This window comes from Heteronotia binoei, chromosome 5 (genome assembly GCF_032191835.1).
Source record: "Heteronotia binoei isolate CCM8104 ecotype False Entrance Well chromosome 5, APGP_CSIRO_Hbin_v1, whole genome shotgun sequence".
Lineage (NCBI taxonomy): Eukaryota > Metazoa > Chordata > Lepidosauria > Squamata > Gekkonidae > Heteronotia > Heteronotia binoei.
In genome coordinates, this window is record NC_083227.1 from 27,667,833 (window position 1) to 27,686,334 (window position 18,502).

The window sequence follows — 18,502 nt, forward strand, 5'->3', positions numbered from 1 at the left end:
GGGGAGCCTGCGAATCCCGCCAGAAGCAGCGGCGCTGATCACTCCAGCTGTGTTATGCATATTTCTCTCCTTGCCCTTCCACCAGCTCGGCGGCACCCGGTATCCCTCCCGTCCATACAAAAGGAACTCTGGGACTTGTAGTTCGGTGAGGCCCTCCACAATGAAAGCCTGTTTTGTGTCATGTCCCTTTTGAGCGGTGAGTTCCCCGGTTAACATACTCACTCGGGTACCCATTCTCAGATCCCTTCAGCAAAGACAAGCTGGCTCAAACCATCCGCCCTTTATTTGCAAGAAACTCCAACCACCAAAAACTTCAGCCAACATACAAAACTTGAAACTGAAACTAGAGCCCTGCCCAGTAGGACCAGACCAAACCAAGCAGATAACAGAGGGGGTGCAGACTGTCCCATTACATACAAACAGGTAGACAATAGATATACTGCATATATAGATTGGGATGTATTTCTCTGGTCTAGGGATAGGTGAGATAACTCTTCACAGCCAATCACCCCACTTCAAAAAAGAAGGTGGCCTCCATGCGTGAGAGAAGACAGATGGAGCGTAATAATAATAATAGGAAGATATTGGATTTATATCCCACCCTCCACTCCGAAGAGTGGCTCACAATCTCCTTTACCTTCCTCCCCCACAACAGACACCCTGTGAGGTGGGTGGGACTGGAGAGGGCTCTCACAGCAGCTGCCCTTTCAAGGACAACCTCTGCCAGAGCTATGGCTGACCCAAGGCCATGATAGCAGGTGCAAGTGGAGGAGTGGGGAATCAAACCCGGTTCTCCCAGATAAGAGTCTGCACACTTAACCACTACACCAAACTGGCTCTCCAATAGCAGGGTCTCTGTTAATCTCAGCATTCCACAATTCAGGATACATCTGGCTCAGATGTCAACATATTTATTTTCTTCACTCTATTTCCCAACCAGACTTAAACCCAAACAGATGGTAGCCACATAAACTAAGCTTGTAATTCCTGTTTGGTCCTTGAATCTATTAAACATCTTCATTATGCTGCTCACTGTCTACCTATATGTATGGACTGGTAACTTCTATTTCATTGTATCTGAAGAACTGTAAGTGCAATTTTGGGCTGCATTAACAAAAGTATAGTGTCCAGATCATGGGATGTGATGGTATCATTTTACTCTGCTCCAGGCCTCGGATTCAGTGGGAGCTCACAGGACCACAGTTCCTGAACCTTTCTGAGAGTTCCACCTCCTTGTCCATTGAATAGTAGGTGCACCTGCATAATAATCCCTGAATGAGCTCCACCACATATTTTTCTACAAAATGACCCCTGCTCTTCTCTGGTAAGACCTCGCCTGGAGCATTGTGTTCAGTTTTGAGCACCACATTTTAAGAAGGATAGAGAAAAGCTGGAACAGGTCCAAATGAGGGCGATGAGGATGGTGAGGGGCCTGGAGACCAAGTCTTATGAAGAAAGGTTGAAGGAGCTGGGGATGTTTAGCCTGGAGAGGAGGCCAGCCAGAATTGCTGCAGAGCCTGGAAAAGTTACTGTCACAGTTCAGTTTACACTTGATTATCCCAGATGGTGTGGCCTAATATGCTAATGAGTGTCTGACCTAATATGCTAATATTATGGGATGTGGTCTAACATGCTACTGAGTTCCTGCTGGGCTTTTTGTACAAAAAAGCCCTGAACCTATGCATTTGCCTAGGGCAGCAGGCCGGGTGTGTGTGCGCGCGCGCCAGATTAGGCTCTACCCACATGACTTCAAATAGAAAAACAATTATTTGCATTAATTTTGCCGACCTGAATCGTTCTCCCTTGGTGAAGCACTGTTTTTTAAGTTGATCATTTTTTATGGTCCCCGAATGATGTTATAAATATCCATATGACAGAAAAAAGGTCCCCCACCCTTGCTCTAAGTGCACTGAACTCTGCCACCTGGAAATCTTCCTGTTCTTCAGACACACTCATACAGTTTTGTTTAACTGTCCTCCATCTGTTTGAGTGAAAGGCCTAAGCCTGGGTTCAGAAGCTTGCTTGAGGCTGTTGCTGTATGAGGGCTGCTAATCTCCTCAGGGGGCTAGGGATGCTGCCAGCCTTCAGGTGGGACCTGGGGATTCCCTGGAATGACACCTCATCTCCAGACTACAGAGATCAATTCCCAGGGAGAAAACTGAGACTTTGAAGGAGACGACATTGGATTTATACCCCGCCCTCTGAATCTCAGAGCCGCTCACAATCTCCTTTACTTTCCTCCCTCACAAGAGACACCCTGTGAGGTAGGTGGGGCTGAGAGAGCTCTCCCAGAAGCTACCCTTTCAAGGACAGCTCTATGAGAGCTCTGGCTGACCCAAGGCCATTCCAGCAGCTGTAAGTGGAGGAGTGGGGAATCAAACCTGATTCTCCCGGATAAGAGTATGCACACTTAACCACTGCACCAAACTGGCTTGGAGGATAGATTCTGTGGCATTGTGCCCCGCTGAATTCCCTGTCCTTTCCAGGCTCCATCCCCAAATCTTCAGGAGTATCCAAACCTGGATCTGCAACCCTACCCCACCATGTACTGCTGGTGGCTGGGGGGGCAGGACTTGGCAACCGTAAGATGGTAACTGGAACTCTCCTGGAACTACACTAGAGAGAGCAGTTGCCCTAGAGAACATGGTGTACTGAGTTTGAACCCAGAAATCACTAGACTTTGGTTCTGAAGCCTGGTTCTAAAACTTTGGTCAAGAGGCTTCTTTCCTTGAAGATTCCAGCTAAGCCACTTGACTGCAAAACAACAGTCTTATGTTTCTAAAGCTAATTGGTTTGGAATGTGGCCTTCTAATAACTGTTTGGACCTGTGGGAGTTGGTCCTATCTTACCAGCTAGCCCCTCCAATGAAGAGATTCCTTTCAGCTGAACCGAATAGTTCTTTGAAGATGTGAGAACCAAGGTCACTCTTAAATCATGTGATCTGTATAGCAACTGAGGAAGGGATTACATCACCTGCTTGGTTGTGATTAACACAAAAAAGGGTTCTTTTCTTATGTTCAAAGTAAGAAACAGAGCAAGGACATAGTAGGCCCATTGCCAGGGTAGGAAAGTGAAATTAACAGGTAATGAAGAGAGGGCAGAACTGCTCAATTCCTACTTTTCCTCAGTCTTCTCTTCTGAGGGAAACAGTGCTCAACATGGCAAAAACAACATATAATGAGGGTATGAAGTTCCAACCTAGGATCAGCTTAGGGGTAGTACATAAATACCTAGTTTCTTTAAATGAAACTAAATCCTCAGGGCCAGATGAACTGCATCCAAGGGTACTAAAATAGCTTTGCGGATGTGATTTCTGAGCCTCTGGCTATTATTTTTGAGAATTTTTGGAGAACAGGAGAGGTGCCAGAAGATTGGAGGTGGGCAAATGTTGTCCCCATCTTCAAGAAGGGGAAAAAAACCAATCTGGGTAACTACCGATACGTCAGCTTGATGTCTATCCCTGGAAAAGTTTTAGAACAAATCATCAAACAGTCAGTCCTGGAACATTTAGAAAGGATGGCTGTGATTACTAAGAGCCTGCATGGGTTTCTCAAGAACATGTCATGTCAGACTAACCTGATTTCTTTTTTTGATAAAGTGACTACCTTGCTGGATCAGGGGAATGCTGTAGACATCGTTTATCTTGATTTCAGTAAGGCTTTTGATAAGGTTCCTCATACTATCCTTATTGACAAGTTGGTAAAATGTGGTTTGGATCCTGTTACTGTTAGGTGGATCTGTAACTGGTTGACAGATCGCACCCAAAGAGTGTTTGTGAATGGTTCCTCATCCTCTTGAAGAGGAGTGACAAGTGGAGTGCCTCAAGGATCTATCCTGGGACCTGTTTTGTTAAATATCTTTCTAAATGACTTGGATGAAGGAATAGAGGGAATGCTTATTAAATTTGCAGATGATACTAAATTGGGAGGGGGTGCAAATAAAGTAGAAGGCAGAGACAAGATACAGGATGATCTTGAGGATGGAAAACTGGGCTAAAACAAATAAAATTAATTTTAGTGGGGACAAATGTAAAGTCTAATGTAAACAACTAATCACCATATCACCATGCAATATATACTGAAATAATTACACAATTTATATAATTTATTTAGGGGTTGCAAATAAAGTAGAAGGCAAAGACAAAATACAGGATGACCTTAACAGGCTAGAAAACTGGGCTAAAACCAATAAAATGAATCTTAACCAAAATAAATGTAAAGTTCTGCATTTAGGTAGGAAAAACTCAATGCATGGTTATAGGATGGGGGAGACTTGTTTTAGCAGTAGTATGTGCAAAAAGGATCTAGGGGTCTTAGTGCACCATACACTGAACAGTGTGATGCGGTGGGTAAAAAGGCAAATGCAATTTTGTGCTGTATCAACAGAAGTATAGTGTCTAGATCACGTGATGTGATGGTATCGCTTTACTCTGCTCTGGTAAGACCTCATCTGGAGTATTGCGTTCAGTTTTGGACACCACATTTTAAGAAGGATCTAGACAATCTGGAACAGGTCCAGAGGAGGGCTATGAAGATGGTGAGGGGTCTGGAGACCAAGTCCTACGAAGAAAGGTTGAAGGAGCTGGGCATGTTTAGCCTGGAGAGATATGATCACCATATCACCCTGTCCCTGGAGAGCTGCTGAGAGGTGATATGATCACCATAAGGGCTGTGATATAGAGCAGTGGTTCCCAACCTTTTTGGCACCATGGACAGGTTTTGTGAAAGGCAATTTTTCCACGGACTGGGGGGGGGGGGGGCGGGCAGCGACTATGGTTTTGGAATGATAGAAGTGTGCACTTTATTTTGGTCTGGTGGTTAAGTGTGCAGATTCTTATCTGGGAGAAACGAATTTGATTCCCCACTCCTCCACTTGCAGCTGCTGGAATGGCCTTGGGTTGGCCATAGCTCTTGCAGAGCTGTCCTTGAAAGGGCTCTCTCAACCCCACCCACCTCACAGGGTGTTTGTTGTGGGGAAAGAAAATAAAGGAGATTGTGAGACACTATGAGATTTGGAGTGGAGAGCAGGATATAAATCCAGTTGTCTTCTTCTTTATTATTACATTGCAATATATAATGAAATAATTATACAACTCATGGCCTGGTTGCTAACAGGCCACGGACCGGTACTAGTCCACGGCCTGGGGTTGGGGACCCCTGATATAGATGGTGTGGAATTGTTTTCTGTGGCCACAGAAGACAGGACCAGAACCAATGGTTTGAAATTAAATCAAGATTGTCCGGCTCAACGTTAGGAAGAACTTCCTGACTGTTAGAGCAGTTCCTCAGTGGAACAGGCTTCCTCTGGAGGTGGTGGGCTCCCCTTCCTTGGAGGTTTTTAAACAGAGGCTGGATGGCCATCTGACAGCACTGAAGAAATTGCCAACATTCGATGGATTATGGAGAAAGCACGGGAGTATCAGAAAAACGTCCATTTCTGCTTCACTGACTATGCTAAAGCCTTTGATTGTGTGGATCACAACAAACTGTGGCAAGTCCTTAAAGAGATGGGAGTACCAGACCACCTCACATGTCTCCTGAGAAACCTGTATAAGGGTCAAGAAGCAACGGTCAGAACGGAATATGGAACAACTGATTGGTTTAGAATAGGAAAAGGAGTTCGACAAGGATGTATATTGTCACCCTGCTTATTTAATTTATATGCAGAATACATCATGCGGAACGCTGGCCTGGAAGAAACACAAGCCGGAATTAAGATTGCCAGGGAAAACATCAACAACCTCAGATATGCAGATGATACTACTCTAATGGCAGAAGATGAGGAGGACCTAAAGAACCTCTTGTTGAGGGTGAAAGAGAAGAGCACAAAAGTAAGCTTGAAACTCAACATCAAAAAAACTAAGATCATGGCATCTGGCTCTATCTTGGCAAATAGAAGGGGAAGACATGGAAGTAGTGACAGACTTCACATTTCTGGTATCCAAGATCACTGCAGATGGTGACTGTAGCCATGAAATTAAAAGATGTTTGCTCCTTGGGAGGACAGCTATGGCGAACCTAGGCAGTATAATAAAAAGTAGAGACATCACCCTGCCAACAAAAGTCCATATAGTCAAAGCGATGGTATTCCCAGTAGTAATGTATGGGTGTGGGAGTTGGACCATAAGGAAGGCCGAATGCAGAAGAATAGATGCTTCTGAGATGTGGTGCTGGAGAAGACTCTTGAAAGTCCCTTGGACTGCAAGAAGATCAAATCAGTCAATCCTAAGGGAAATCAACCCAGACTGTTCTCTGGTAGGTCATATGCTGAAGCTGAAGCTCAAATACTTTGGCCACCAAACGAGAAGGGAGCACTCCCTGGAGAAGATCCTGATGCTAGGAAAGACAGAAGGCAAAAGAAGGGGACGGCAAAAGATGAGATGGCTGGACAGCTTTACTGATGTAACAAACATAAATTTGAGCAGACTTCGGAGGATGGTGGAAGACAGGAGGGCCTGGGGTGACTTTATCCATGGGGTCGCAAAGAGTCGGACTCGACTGTGCGATTGAACAACAAAATTTGTGAGTTTCCTGCATTGGACTAGATAACCCTGGAGGTCCCTTTCAACTTTAATTCTATTATTCTAGGCCTTATTTTAAGCAGGAGCAAAACTCCAGAACCTCTAAATTTTATTGTGGTCTTTCTCCCCACACCCGCCTCACAAAAAAACCTTGCTTTTGGGCTCCATTGTTCAAACCTCTTGTGAGAATGTTGCTGAACTCTTAAGATTTGACAAATATTTTCCTCCACAAAAAATGGGGAAATAACCAAAACATATAAAGCAGACAGATGTAAATCTTCATCATGACATTGGGGCCACACTGGAGAAAGTCATTTAAAAAGTATGATGGGAATAAGGTTTTTATTAATGACAATTATAATTCAAGAAGCATTTTCAGGTAGATGCTGAGCTGACAGAATTTAGTCCACCTTCCGGTGATGTCAGAAGTGTGTGTCATATGCAAATGAGTTGTGCTAATGAGCTCCGGCACATCTTTTTCTACAAAATGGCCCCTGGTTCTGATTGGCTGCTAAGGGCCCAACAACTAATCAAACCTGAGGATGTTTAGTTATGCTGTGACCATTGTTGAGTGACTCTTGCCTTGCTCAGGTCGGAGATACTTCAGTCTTCTCTCCGTGACCAGAAGTCTGAACCTCTGATGCTTCAACATGTCAGTGGTGACCAGCCATTGAAGTTCTGTGGGCTTAGAGACTAAGAAGGCGCTGCTCTCTTGGCAGTCTATTTTACCACCAGAGATCACAGGGAAATTCTTGGTTGCTACTCAGCTGCAGTTAAGATTCAAGAATCCACTATGTTTTTTTGAGAGGAGCTTCAAGCAGTTTCTCTGAACAGGCAGCATACATATTTTTGCCAATAAATAAATGAGCTCCATTCCCTTTCAAATCTCCCCTCCCCCCTTCTCCATCCCAGTCTTTGAGCTCCATGCACTGTCTCGGCTTCACTACCACATGGGAAGGGAGGTTTATTTCATCCAGGAAAGGGGCCCAGCCCAGGCTGAAGACCTCATTACTATGGGGGGGGGGGGGGCTGTAGATTGGACCTTAGGATGTTTCCAGATATTTATAGAATTTTAAAAGAAGACTGCAGATTTATACCCCACCCTTCACTCTTAATCTCAATCTCAGAGTGGCTCACAATCTCCTTTACCTTCCTCCACCACAACAGACACCCAGTGAGGTAGGTGGGGCTGAGACAGCTCACCCAAGAAACTGCCCTTTCAAGGACAACTCCTACGAGAGCTACTGCTGACCAAAGGCCATTCCAGCAGCTGCAAGTGGAGGAGTGGGGAATCAGACCTGGTTCTCCCAGATAAGAGTCTGCACACTTAACCACTACACCAAACTAGCTTTACATCCTTTTATCTATGCATCTATTGTTCAGATGTCAAGTGTGATCAGGAGCAGAATTAGAGAGCTATGGTTGCCAACTCCAGATAGGGAAATTCCTGGTGATTTGGGGGTGGAGCCTGGAGATGGTGAGATTTGGTGAAGGGTGGGGATATCAGCAAGGTGTAAAGTCCTGGAGTCCACCCTCTGAAAGAGCCATGTGCACTGGAAGTGCTAGCGGTCTAAAGTCCCGTTCAAACTGCTGGTTCCAGGTTATGAGTCAAAACAAAAGTTATCGAAGGCAAGCCTTTTTTTGTGCCAGGAACTCCTTTGCATATTAGGCCACACACCCTGGATGTAGCCAATCCTCCTGGAGCTTACAGTAGGCCCTGTAAGCTCTTGGAGGATTGGCTACATCAGGGGTGTGTGGCCTAATATGCAAAGGAGTTCCTCCTACAAAAACCGCAGCAAGGTTTTTGCTTGTAGGTCAAAAGATATCTGCCACCATGCTCTGAGACTAGATTCCCAAGGATTCCTATCAGGCCCCCCAGCAACTGGCTGTCATCTGCTTCCCTCTCTTTTGCATAACATATTGCTTTGCAAGGCTTGCTCAATCATGCAGGAGCTACAGAGCAAAGCCTCCATTTTCTCTTTTGGCGCTCCCTTGAGGAGGAAGAGGGAGATACTTTCTTTTGCCAGCCTCTCTCCATCACACAGCAGAACTACTGAGCCAAGCCTCTCTTCCTTCTATTGGCTGAGGCTCTTCCCCCTCCTGGTCCCCTGGGGAAGGAAGGAAAGAGCCAGAGCTTCCTTTGCCCAGTTCCCTGGATCCCATGGGAGAAATACAAAGAAAGCACCTTTTAAGACCAATGAGTGCTAATGTTTTAAGGTGTTTTTAAAAAAACTTTAATTGTGTTCGTCTGTGTCCTTTGTAGAGTTTATATCTCTGCTGCCTAATCTTCAAAAGGCACACCCATGGCCCGGCCCAACAAGGCCTCATTCATGGCAGATCTGACTCTCATAACAAATGAGTTTGACACCCCTGCTCTATGATGTATCAACATCATGAAGACACAGAAAGGGGGGCCGGAGAGAGGTGGAAGGAACCGATCAGCAGTGCAGCTGGACAGTCAAGTGTGGCCAGAGTCGTGTGTTGACCAGGTGGCCGAGACAGTCACTTTATTGCCCAGCCTGAGGGGGGGAGGGGGCTGTATTGCTCTATACCAGGGGTGGCCAAACTTGCTTAACATAAGAGCCACATAGAATAAACGTCAGATGTTTGAGAGCCACAAGTCGTGAATGTCAGATGTCTAAGAGCCACAGGACAGGAAGGCAGGCAGGCAAATAGATTTGGGGGGGGCGGGAGGAAAGAGGTGGAAAGAAAGCAACTGTAAACTCATTCTCTAAACTGCCAGCTGATTTGGCTTGGAGAAGTGATTTAAATAGACAAATGCCTTCTCCAAGCTGGCTAACAGGGCTTCAAGAGCCACACGATATTAGCTTTGGTGCATCGGTTAGTTATCAATATAAATTCTTTTTGTCAGTTTTGTTTTTGGTAAAAGCATTTATACCATCATCCACAGTTACTAATCTAAAATTATATCTGTTATTTGCTGTACCTGTGGTATGCTTTAATTTGTTCATGGTTACTCTCTGTTTCTATATTACTCTTACTTGCTTTCTTGTATCAGAAACATATTCTAAATAAAACGATTTTTATTTATTTAAAAAGAGAGAGAGAGAGCCACACAATGTGTGTGAAAGAGCCACAGTTTGGCCACCCCTGTTCTATACAGAGATGCCCCAGAGGCTAGACAAGCAAAGGGGGCCTGAGCTGAGGCCTGCTCGCAGCCCCCTTGCCCTGCTGGGCCAGGGCGGGAGGCAGCTGGGAGCCCTCCTCTGAGTCCCAGCCGGGGCCGAGGCGTCTGGCTGCTGCGGCGCTGTCGGGGGCCTGGGCCGGGCGCTTGGATCGCAGGGCACAGAAGGCGCGGAGGGCCAAGGCGGCGCTGGCCAGGTAGAGGGCGAGGGCGAGGCCGGCGAAGAGGCCCGCGGCGAGCTCGGCGCCGTGCAAGGCGCAGGAGAAGCCGGCGTAGCCCTTGCTGCGGTAGAGCTGCTCCCGCTCCTGGCACACGGGCGAGGCGTAGGCACGGCTCAGGTGCGCGTAGTAAAAGTAGAGGCCCGGAGCCAGGCCCAGGGCGGCGGCGGCGTCGAGCAAAGCCTCGGCCAGCAGGCAGGGCGGGCAGCGGCCAGGCAGGCGCAAGAGGCTGGCGGCCAGCGCCAGGGCGGACCAGGCCAGCAGCCCTCCGCCCACGGCCATGGCGCCCTGGGCCGGCGGGCGCAGCAGCTGGTGGAACTGGGCGTCGAGGCGCTGGGCCTTCTCCCCGTCGGCCCCCGCGAAGCCGCTGTAGGCGCCTCCGTAGTGCTGATAGTAGACGCTGCCCAGGCTGAAGAGGCCCGTGTAGCCGCCCGGCGAGCCGTAGGAGACGGAGCTGCAGGCGATCAGCAGCACGCAGGCCACGAGCTGGAGTAGGCGGCAGCCGGCTGTGGAGGGAGGAAGGAGGCCCGGTCAGCAGCTCCCCAGCGCGGGAAGAGGCCGAGACGCAGCAGGGACCCTCCCGCCGGGCAGCCAGACCCCGAGGGGAGCGCCTGCTCCAGCCCCTCCTGCAGCAGCAGCTCCCCGCGTAGCCCTCTCTCCCAGTGCTAGGGCTGCCAATCCCGAGGTGGGGGCAGGGGATTCCCCCGGTTTGGAGGCCCTCCCCCGCTTCGGGGTCATCAGAAAGCAAGGGGCGGAAGGGAAATGACTACTGGGAACTCTATTATTCCCTATGGAAATAATGGGAAATTGATCCGGGGGTCTGTGGGGGACGGGGGCTGTATTTTGAGACAGAGGCACCAAATTTTCCGGATAGCACCCCGTGCCTCTCCCCAAAATACCCCCCAAGTTTCAAAAAGATTGGACCAATTCTATGAGCCCCAAAAGAAGATGCCCCTATCCTTAATTATTTCCTATGGAGAAAAAGCATTTTAAAAAGTGTGTGGTCCCTTTCAATATGACAGCCAGAACTCCCCTGGGAGTCCAATTCTGCTTGCTCTTGGCGCCACCCCCAAAGTCCCCAGATAGTTCTTGGATTGGATTTGGCAACCCTATCTCCCGCGCTGCCCCTTTTTGGGAGGAGGCGTTGTGTGGGGCGGGCTAGAGCCCGGCGGTCGCGACGCCCTGCCTCCCTCCCCCCCCCCCCTGGGTTGGGCTGGAGGGGGGGGGACCTCTTCTGCAGCTGCTGGAGCCCGGGCCACGAGGCGCAACGGGGCCTGCCGGGGGGGAAGAGGGAGCGCCGTCTGCGGGAGCAGGCGCAAAGGGGGCCGAGGAAGGGACCGCCGTCGGGGGGCACCTGCTGCGCCCTCCCTCCCCCCTCACCTCACCTCTGGCTGTGCACAGGTAGCGGCAGAGCGGCGTGTCCAGAAGCCCCCTTCTCTTCCAGCTGCTGCTGCTGCTGCGGGAAGCCCCGGCGGGCCAGTCGGGCGGAGGCCGCCCCCCGCCAACCCCTGGGGGAGGCCGCCCCCCTTCTGCTGCCCCCGCCGCCATAAGCGCCCCCTGCCCGGCCTCCAGCAGCAACGGGCCTCCCTCCAGGCCACCTCCAGGCGCTGGGGGTGGGGGGGAAACAGAGCAGTGTTTACTTCCTGGCGCCTTCCCGGGGCGGCGCCGGTCCGCCGGCCGGCACCTGCCTCCTGGCCCCACCTGGCCTGACCTGGCTTGGCAAATCCAATTCAAGAAAGATCTGGGGACTTTGGGGGTGGAGCCAGGAGACTTTGGGGGGTGGAGCCATAAGCAAAGTTGTGACAAGCAGAATTGAACTACAAAGGGAGTTCTGGCCATCACATTCAAGGGGACCACATCTCTTTTTAAATGCCTTCCCTACATTAGAAATAATGGATAGGGGTACCTTCTTGTGGGGCTCATAGAATTGGACGCCCTGGTCCAATCTTCTTGAAACTTGGAGAGCATTTTGAGGGGACTCATCAGATGCTATGCTGAAAATCTGGTACCTCTACCTCAAAAATACCCAGCAGACATTTCCCTCCCTCCCTCCCCGCCCCCCCCCCCGTTTCTGATGACGCTGAAGCTCCGAAGGGCCTCCAAACCCGGGATCCCCTGCCCCCCACCTGGGGATTGACAGCTCTACTCATGAGTTGCTGAACTTCCAAGTTTTTCACAGTAACACAAGGCAACCAAAGGTTCACGTTTACCTTCACATTGTGCAAAAGACCTCTGCAAAGATGGTGCAACAAACAGAGGGTCTGGGCTCCTTTCACAGCCATGTTGTTCTCTCCTCTCCCCACCCTGCTCCCCTTGAGCCTTAAAGACACAGACATATCCAAAGAGGAAGGCTTTCCAAGTAGAGACTGAAGCCTTCTTGAGGGGGAAAGGCACATGATGGCTGTGGGGGCTGGGCTTCCCCGCCAGCCAGCTGACTGGGGGTGGGAAGGAACCTGGGAAAGCAGGAGAACCCTGCTGGGACCTGGGTACTGGCAAGCCTAGGCGCCCCATCCCTCCCCCGGCTATTAAAAGGGGGGCATGTAAAAAACTCAGGGGCCTTTAACAGCTCTCCTCTGGCCACCACCCTGAGTCAGGTCACCAGGGCTGGCTGGATTAACCATTAGGCCAAGTAGGCACTGGCCTATGGGCCCCCCACACCTTTAGGGAACTCGGCCAGCTCCCTCCCCCCCCCCCGGGTTTCCCCCTGCTTGCAGCCCTCCCAGCCTGCGCGCACAGCCAGCAACTGAGCCGCTCTTTGCCCGACTTGCCTGGTGTGACTGCTGCTGGCGTTGCCAAGTTTGCCTCTCTCCACCTCACCCCTATAGCTTCTGTCTAAAGGGCTTTTGAGAAGGTGCCTGCAGGCTGCAGCGGGGGGCCGCAGGCAGCGAGGTGGTTGCTCCAACTTGGAGACAATTTCCAAGGGGACCCCTGAGATTTTTTTTACTGCTTAAGGACATCCACAGGGTTTAATCTGGCACTGCAGGGCACCCGACTCAGGGTGGGGCCTGCCCTTCTCTTCTGTCCCCCTGGAGGGAATTGCAGGGGAGGGGTACCAAGGAGCAGCTGCTGCCCCTCCCACACCACTGAAAGGCCTGCCTCTCAGGGCCTCTCCCCTGCAATTTCAATCCTGGGTGAGGGAGAGGGTGGCCCCCAGACTCTCAGCTTTCACCCCTGTGGCAAGGTGAGGGGAAGAGGTCAGGGCACCCAGCAGAAAGAGGCAGGGTCCCCCCCGCCCCAGTCACAGGCCTGGGTCAGGCTGAGAGCGGGTCACTGGCCCAAGGCCGCCCAGCACACACACACACACCACTCTGCAGAGTGTGGATTCTCACCTGGATCCCAATGTATGTTCTGACCACTAGAGGGCACTCTGGCTCACCAATCTCTGCACTTGAAGACCATTGGTAATTATGTGAGAACTCCAGGCCCCCGCCTGGACGTTGGCAACTTTATGCAACATGATCCTGCTGATCTGGACACTCCTATAAATGCCTCAAAGACATCATCAAGAGCTCCTGCCACATCTCACGTAGAATACAATCCGAGAAGCCACATACTGAGCTGTAGCCGATGTGAAATTGCTGTTGGAGACAGCAATTGCTGCGTCCCTCTTTTTTGAAAATTGTGTAAAGAATCTATATAATTGAATCAATATTGGTCCCAGGTCTGATGAAGACTGGAAAGAAACAAGCACTTAATCGATTGGCTTGTCACCACACTACTTTGGGACTTGAATGTACATGTTTTGGACATTTGGGCTGGTTTCTATATACTTCTTAGTAAATTGGTCACTAGCTTGCATTTTTTGTTGTGACATCTCACATAGAATCAGAGAGTTGGAAGGGACCTCCAGGGTCACCTAGTCCAACCCCCTGCACAATGCAGGAAACTCACAAATACCTCTCCCCCCTCCCCCCCCCCACACAGAGTGAAACCTGCTCCATTCCCAAAAGATGGCAAAAACCCTCTCCAGGATCCCTGGCCAAACTGGTCTGGAGAAAAATTGCTGCCTGACCCCCAAGTGGTGATCAGCATTTCCCTGGGTGTATAAGAAAGGGCCATGAGAACTAAGCCCTGATGCAGCCCTTCCTGCCCTCCCTCTCTTGATCTGCCTAATTCACAGAATCAGCATTACTGTCAGGTGGCCATCTAGCCTCTGCTTTAAAACCTCCAAGGAAGGAGAGCCCACCACCTCCCAAGGAAGCCTGTTTTACTGAGGAACTGCTCTAACAGTCAGGAAGTTCTTCCTAATGTTTAGCCGGAAACTCTTTTGATTTAATTTCAACCCCTTCGGTTTTGTCCAACCTTCTGGGGCAACAGAAAACAATTCTGCAGTATCCCCTCTCAATCATCTCCTTTCCAGGCTAAACATTCCCAGCTCCTTCAGTTTTTCCTCCTAGGACTTGGTCTCCAGACCCCCCACCATCTTTGCTGCCCTCCTCTGGACACGTTCCAGCTTGTCTACATCCTTCTTAAACTGTGGTGCCCAAAACTGAAGACAATCCTCTAGGTGAGGTCTAACGAGAACAAAGTAAAGGGATACTGTCACTTCACCTGATCTGGACTCTAGACTTCTGTTGATACAGGCCAGAATTGCATTGCCCTTTTTAGCTATTGCATCACACTGTTGACTCATGTTCAGTGGATGGTCCATTAAGACCCCTAGATCCTTTTTGCACATACTACTGTCAAGACAAGTCTCCTCCATCCAATAATTATGCATCTGATGTTTCCTACCTAAACATAGAACTTTACATTTATCCCCATTAAAATTCATTTTATCTGTTTTAGCTCAATTTTCCAGCCTGTCAAGATCATCCTGTATCCTGAGTTTGTCTTCTACCTTATTTGCTATCCCTCCCAATTTAGTATCATCTACAAATGTAACAAGCATTCCCTCTATTCCTTCATCCAGAATCATTTATAATAGTATAGTTTAATATGGTCAGAGGTATTAAACAAAATCCTTGAGACAGATCCTTGAGGCACTCCACTTGTCACTCCTCTCCAAGAGGATGGGGAACCCTTAACAAGCACTCTTTAGGTGCGATCTGTCAACCAGTTACAGATCCACCTAACAGTAACTGGATCCTAATCACATTTTATCAACTTGTCAACAAGAAAAGTATGTGGAACCTTATCAAAAGCCTTTCTGAAGTCAATATAAACTATGTCTGCAGCATTCCCTTGATCTAGCAAGGTAGGAACTTAATCAAAAAGTGATAAGGTTAGTCTGGCATGACTTTTTTTTTTTTGAGAAATCCATGCCAGCTCTTAGTAATCACAGCCATCTTTTCTAAATGTTTAAGGACTGACAAAATAATTATTTTTTCCAAAACTTTTCCAGGTATAGACGTCAAGCTGACAGGTCAGTAGTTACCTGGATCCTCCTTTCTTGAAGATGGGGACATCATTTGCCCACTTCAAATCTTCTGACACCCCACCTGTACTCCAAGAATTCTCAAAAATAATGGCCAGAGGCTCAGAAATTAAATCCTCAAGTTCTTTTAGTACCCTTGGATGCAGTTCATCTGGCCCTGAGGACTTTGTTTCAGTTAAAGAAACTAGGTGTTCATGTACTACCCTTAGGCTGTAGCTCCCTTCCCTCATCATGTCCTGGTTTTGACACGTTGAACACCTTTTTTCTTACAAGAGGACTGATGAAAAGTTGGAGCTGTCCTGCCCTCTCTTCATCACCTGGATGCAATTTATCCCTCAGACCCTCCTGTTGCTTTCTCTGCAGATAAGCTTAATGTGGATTCAGTCCCTCAAGAGCTGGAGATAAGTTATGCCTCACCGGATTGATTAGAATATATGAAATTAATTTTGATCTCCATCTTTGTATATTAGACTGTAGTTTTAACGTTGGTAGTTTTAAAATTTGCTCATATGTATATTTTATTGTCATGATTATGTTGTGCCCCATTCTGAGCCCATTTGCTGGAAGTGCAGGCTAAAAATTGAATAAATCAAATCTGTTGCAATTCCCCCCCCCCAAAAAAAAAACCCAGGAAGGGGCTAGAAATATCCTTATCCCACAGTTAGCATGTGTTGGGGAGCCCCACAGAAACCAAGAATGTAATATGAGGACCAACCCACACACACACGACCCCTCCACAGCTATTCTTTTCCAGCATTAGCTTTCCTGAGTCAACTCGCTTCTCCAGATGTGGACAAGAAAATTGTTTTGCACATTTCCACAAAAGCCAGCTCCACCTCTGGCAAGCAAGTAGGCTTTGTGCTTGCTGGGTCCCAGAAAGAAACAGAAACAAACCAGAGCAAAGAACTAGGGTGAGTTCTTCCCCCTCCCAGTTGTTAATGTAACCCTCAGAAACAAGTTAGGTGAGTCCAAGTGGAGCAGAATCAGTAAACAGAAGTCAGCAGTGTGGGATCCTATTTTCTAAGGTGCTGGTTTCTGGGGCTCCTATTGCCTTATATAAGAGCCCTATGGCACAGAGTGGTAAAGCTGCAGTACTGCTCATGACATGAGTTTGATCCCAGTGGAAGCTGGTTCAGGTAGCCGGCTCCAGGTTGACTCAGCCTTCCATCCTTCCGAGGTCGGTAAAATGAGTCCCCAGCTTGCTGGGGGGAAAAGTGTAGATGACTGGGGAAGGCAATGACAAACCACCTTGTAAAAAGTCTGCCATGAAAACGTGAAAGAAACATCACCCCAGAGTCGAAAATGACTGGTGCTTGCACAGGGGACTACCTTTACTTTTTTTTTTTTTTACTGTTATTGCCTTATCTTGAACTATTGCCTTATATTGAACTGTCTTGGTGCTTGGTAGGGGCAACAGTGTGAGGGCTTCTGGTGTCCTGGCTCCACTGGTGGACCTCTTGATGGCCACTGTGTGACACAGAGTGTTGGACTGGATGGGCCATTGGCTTGATCCAACATGGCTTCTCTTATGTTCTTATCTGCTGTATGCGGAGGCCTTGTGAGTTAAGTCCAACAAAGCAGTGTGCTTACAGACTATTTTACTGGGAGTAAACCAGCTTTACTGAAGTCGGATGCAGAATGCATTCTGGAATGTTAGAACAAAAGAGGTGTCCAGCACTACCGCCTCTATTTTATTGGATGATTCCCGGTTATTTACAAAACTTAAAACTGTTAAAATGACATGTTGTTTTTCCTCTTGATCAAACCATTCTCCTGCGCTGCCTGCTGCAAAGCTATATTTACTAGGTATGAAACCTGCAAGCAAAATTTATGCTTCTCCCACAAAACATATGCTGTCCCCTTGCTTCCTTTCCACTCCATTTTGATCTTATATAAATCACCTTTCTACTGAAGCAGCTCACAAGCTATCCAAAACAATTTTGAACCAAGGAATTGCAATTTAAAAAGACAAAAACTCAGTTACAAAGAGTCCAAAGCCCTTCCTGCTTAAGTCTACAGGAGGAAAACAGCAACCTCTTGACGTTCAAGATGGAAGACAGATCTCAACTAAGGCAGCTTAGAAATGGTCATCTTCTCTGCCTGCAGAGCGTTAGATTCACTGATGTGGTATAGCCAGCAAGCTCTATTAGGCAGAAGAGGGCACAAGGCTTTCACAGCGGCAGCACCAGCTTCTCAGTACTCTGGGTGCTAGCAGAGCTGCACCGAGTCTGTCAGTTTCAAATGAATGAGAGTCAGTATTCCTTCTAAGCTGAATTAGCGTGGGTTAGCTCACAGCTTTATAACCATCAGTTCACACAGTTTTGTCTTAACTCAGGAAAGGATGACCCCAGAGCACACTAATTGCTCACGACTCTGCATCTTAGGAGAGCCCCATGGTGCAGAGTGTTAAAGCTGCAGTACTGCAGTCCTAAGCTCTGCTCACGACCTGACTTCGATCCCCGGCGGAAGCTGGGTTTTCAGGTAGCCGGCTTGAGGTTGACTCAGCCTTCCATCCTTCCGAGGTCAGTCAAATGAGTACCCAGCTTGCTTGGGGGAAAGTGTAGATGACTGGGGAAGGCAATGGCAAACCACCCCTTAAAAACATCTGCCATGAAAACACTGTGAAAGCAACGTCACCCCAGAGTCAGAAACAACTGGTGCTTGCACAGGAGACCTTTCCCTTTCCTTTCCTACATCTTAGAGGAAACGCTGATGAGAGTCCTTTATTTAGGGAATTACAGCCTAAATAGTATAGGCTGAGAGACAGGGATAGGCAGGGCTTTTTTTTTTTTGTAGCAAGAACTCCTTTGCCTATTAGGTCACACAACCCGCATGTAACCAATCCTTCTTGTTGGCCCTGTAAGCTCTTAGAGGATTGGCTATGTCAGGGTGTGTGTGGCCTAATATGCAAAGGAATTCTTGCTGCAAAAAAAGCTCTGGGGATAGGATCCAATATAACTAGCTGCGATGGATGCAAAAGGCATGTCCTACATCCATAGTGCCAAAGACAGCATTCTCCTCCTTTGTGTGTGTGAAGAACTGCGGATTTATATCCCGCCTTTTTCTCTGAATCAGAGACTCATAGCGGCTTACAATCTCCTTTACCTTCCTCCCTCCACCAGACAACCTGTGATGTAGGTGGGGCTGAGAGAGCTCTTCCAGAAGCTGCCCTTTCAAGGACAACCTCTGCGAGAGCTATGGGTAACCCAAGGCCATTCCAGCAGCTGCAAGTGGAGGAGTGG

At 48.4% G+C, this 18,502-nt stretch overlaps 3 protein-coding genes across 5 annotated transcripts in view; all 3 read right to left on the reverse strand.

Moving 5' to 3' along the window:
- The window catches only part of LOC132571294 (zinc finger protein 501-like), a 169,686-nt gene that overhangs the window by 61,191 nt on the left and 89,993 nt on the right, over window positions 1–18,502 (reverse strand). The gene's annotated exons all lie outside the window — the stretch shown is intronic.
- The window catches only part of LOC132571308 (zinc finger protein 501-like), an 83,046-nt gene that overhangs the window by 7,144 nt on the left and 57,400 nt on the right, over window positions 1–18,502 (reverse strand). The window lies entirely within an intron of this gene.
- LOC132570968 (MARVEL domain-containing protein 3-like) lies at window positions 9,550–11,431 on the reverse strand. Its single transcript, XM_060237603.1, has 2 exons — window positions 11,269–11,431; window positions 9,550–10,389 (listed from the first exon to the last, which is right to left on the reverse strand). Exons 1-2 carry the CDS (start codon window positions 11,429–11,431, stop codon window positions 9,659–9,661), a joined length of 894 nt encoding a protein of 297 aa, XP_060093586.1. The 3' UTR covers window positions 9,550–9,658.

Excerpts from the sequence above, each read along its gene's own strand:
- LOC132570968 (XM_060237603.1), bottom strand. The coding sequence starts at position 11,431 with ATGGCGGCGGGGGCAGCAGAAGGGGGGCGGCCTCCCCCAGGGGTTGGC. Across the intron at positions 10,390-11,268 it reads CTACCTGTGCACAGCCAGAG|CCGGCTGCCGCCTACTCCAG; the intron begins GTGAGGTGAGGG and ends CTCCCTCCACAG.